General features: G+C 41.8%; 1 protein-coding gene across 1 annotated transcript in view; it reads left to right on the top strand.

Annotated features, from left to right (window-relative positions):
- Positions 1–765, top strand: part of LOC106511094 (TRAF2 and NCK-interacting protein kinase) — a gene marked incomplete at both ends in the record, with an annotated part of 15240 nt that extends 14475 nt beyond the window's left edge. Inside the window, 1 exon segment of the mRNA XM_013999840.1 lies at positions 626–765. Within this exon segment, the coding sequence (XP_013855294.1) occupies positions 626–765 (140 nt within the window).
- Between the last annotated feature and the right edge of the window lie 78 nt (positions 766–843).

The following is an 843-nucleotide window of genomic DNA, read 5'->3' as shown; positions in this document are numbered from 1 at the left end:
AAAAACTAAAACTAACTGAAACTATAGATAAAATATCCTTAGTTTTAGTTTTTGTCAGTTTATTTTTAGATGTGGATCTTTTTATTCTTCAAATTGAGTAGTTTCACTTTAGCTGTGAGCAACAACACTTGTTTACAATCTGCTGCTCAGCATCGTCCGCTAAATGATGACAAAAGCAAAGAAATTAAACTAAACTATAATGAAAAATCTAAAACTATTATAACCTTGATTCAGAAGAACCTGGATAGGTTTTGTGTGTAAACATGTTGCTTCAAACTCAGACCTTTATCCATGAAAAGAACGTCCACCTTAAACTGATCAGGTTTTATACGTATTTTTAAAAACGCACAACTGTGTTAGAGCCTAAGCCCACTGAGAGTTGTGCTGCTGGATCAGGGTTTATCTGTGTTCCTGCAGTGCGAACAGGGTGAGGCTGGTAACACAGATAATCAGGTTTGAAAGCTGGAATAATTAAATACTCAGCTGACTGCTGTCAGACTCGTCTCATCTGAATCAGATGTTCTGATCTGACCCAGCTGCCTCTCAGGTCTCATGATGTAATGTTTCTGTTTCCAGTCCGTTACCTGAACTTTCTTTGTCTCCGCCCCCCCTCCTGTCCCTGCAGCCTACATCCACTCAAACCAGATCATGGGTTGGGGAGAGAAGGCCATTGAGATCCGCTCAGTGGAGACGGGACACCTGGACGGAGTCTTCATGCACAAGAGAGCTCAGAGGCTGAAGTTCCTGACAGAGAGGAACGACAAGGTGAGTCTGGACTCAGCTGGACCCAGATACCTGGACAGGTCCTTAGAAATACAGCCTTTAAATTATGATCAACTGAAC

This window comes from Austrofundulus limnaeus, unplaced genomic scaffold (genome assembly GCF_001266775.1).
Source record: "Austrofundulus limnaeus strain Quisiro unplaced genomic scaffold, Austrofundulus_limnaeus-1.0 Scaffold2507, whole genome shotgun sequence".
Classification (NCBI taxonomy): domain Eukaryota; kingdom Metazoa; phylum Chordata; class Actinopteri; order Cyprinodontiformes; family Rivulidae; genus Austrofundulus; species Austrofundulus limnaeus.
The sequence above is the reverse complement of the archived record's forward strand: the minus strand, read 5'-3'. Positions and strand labels throughout refer to the sequence as shown.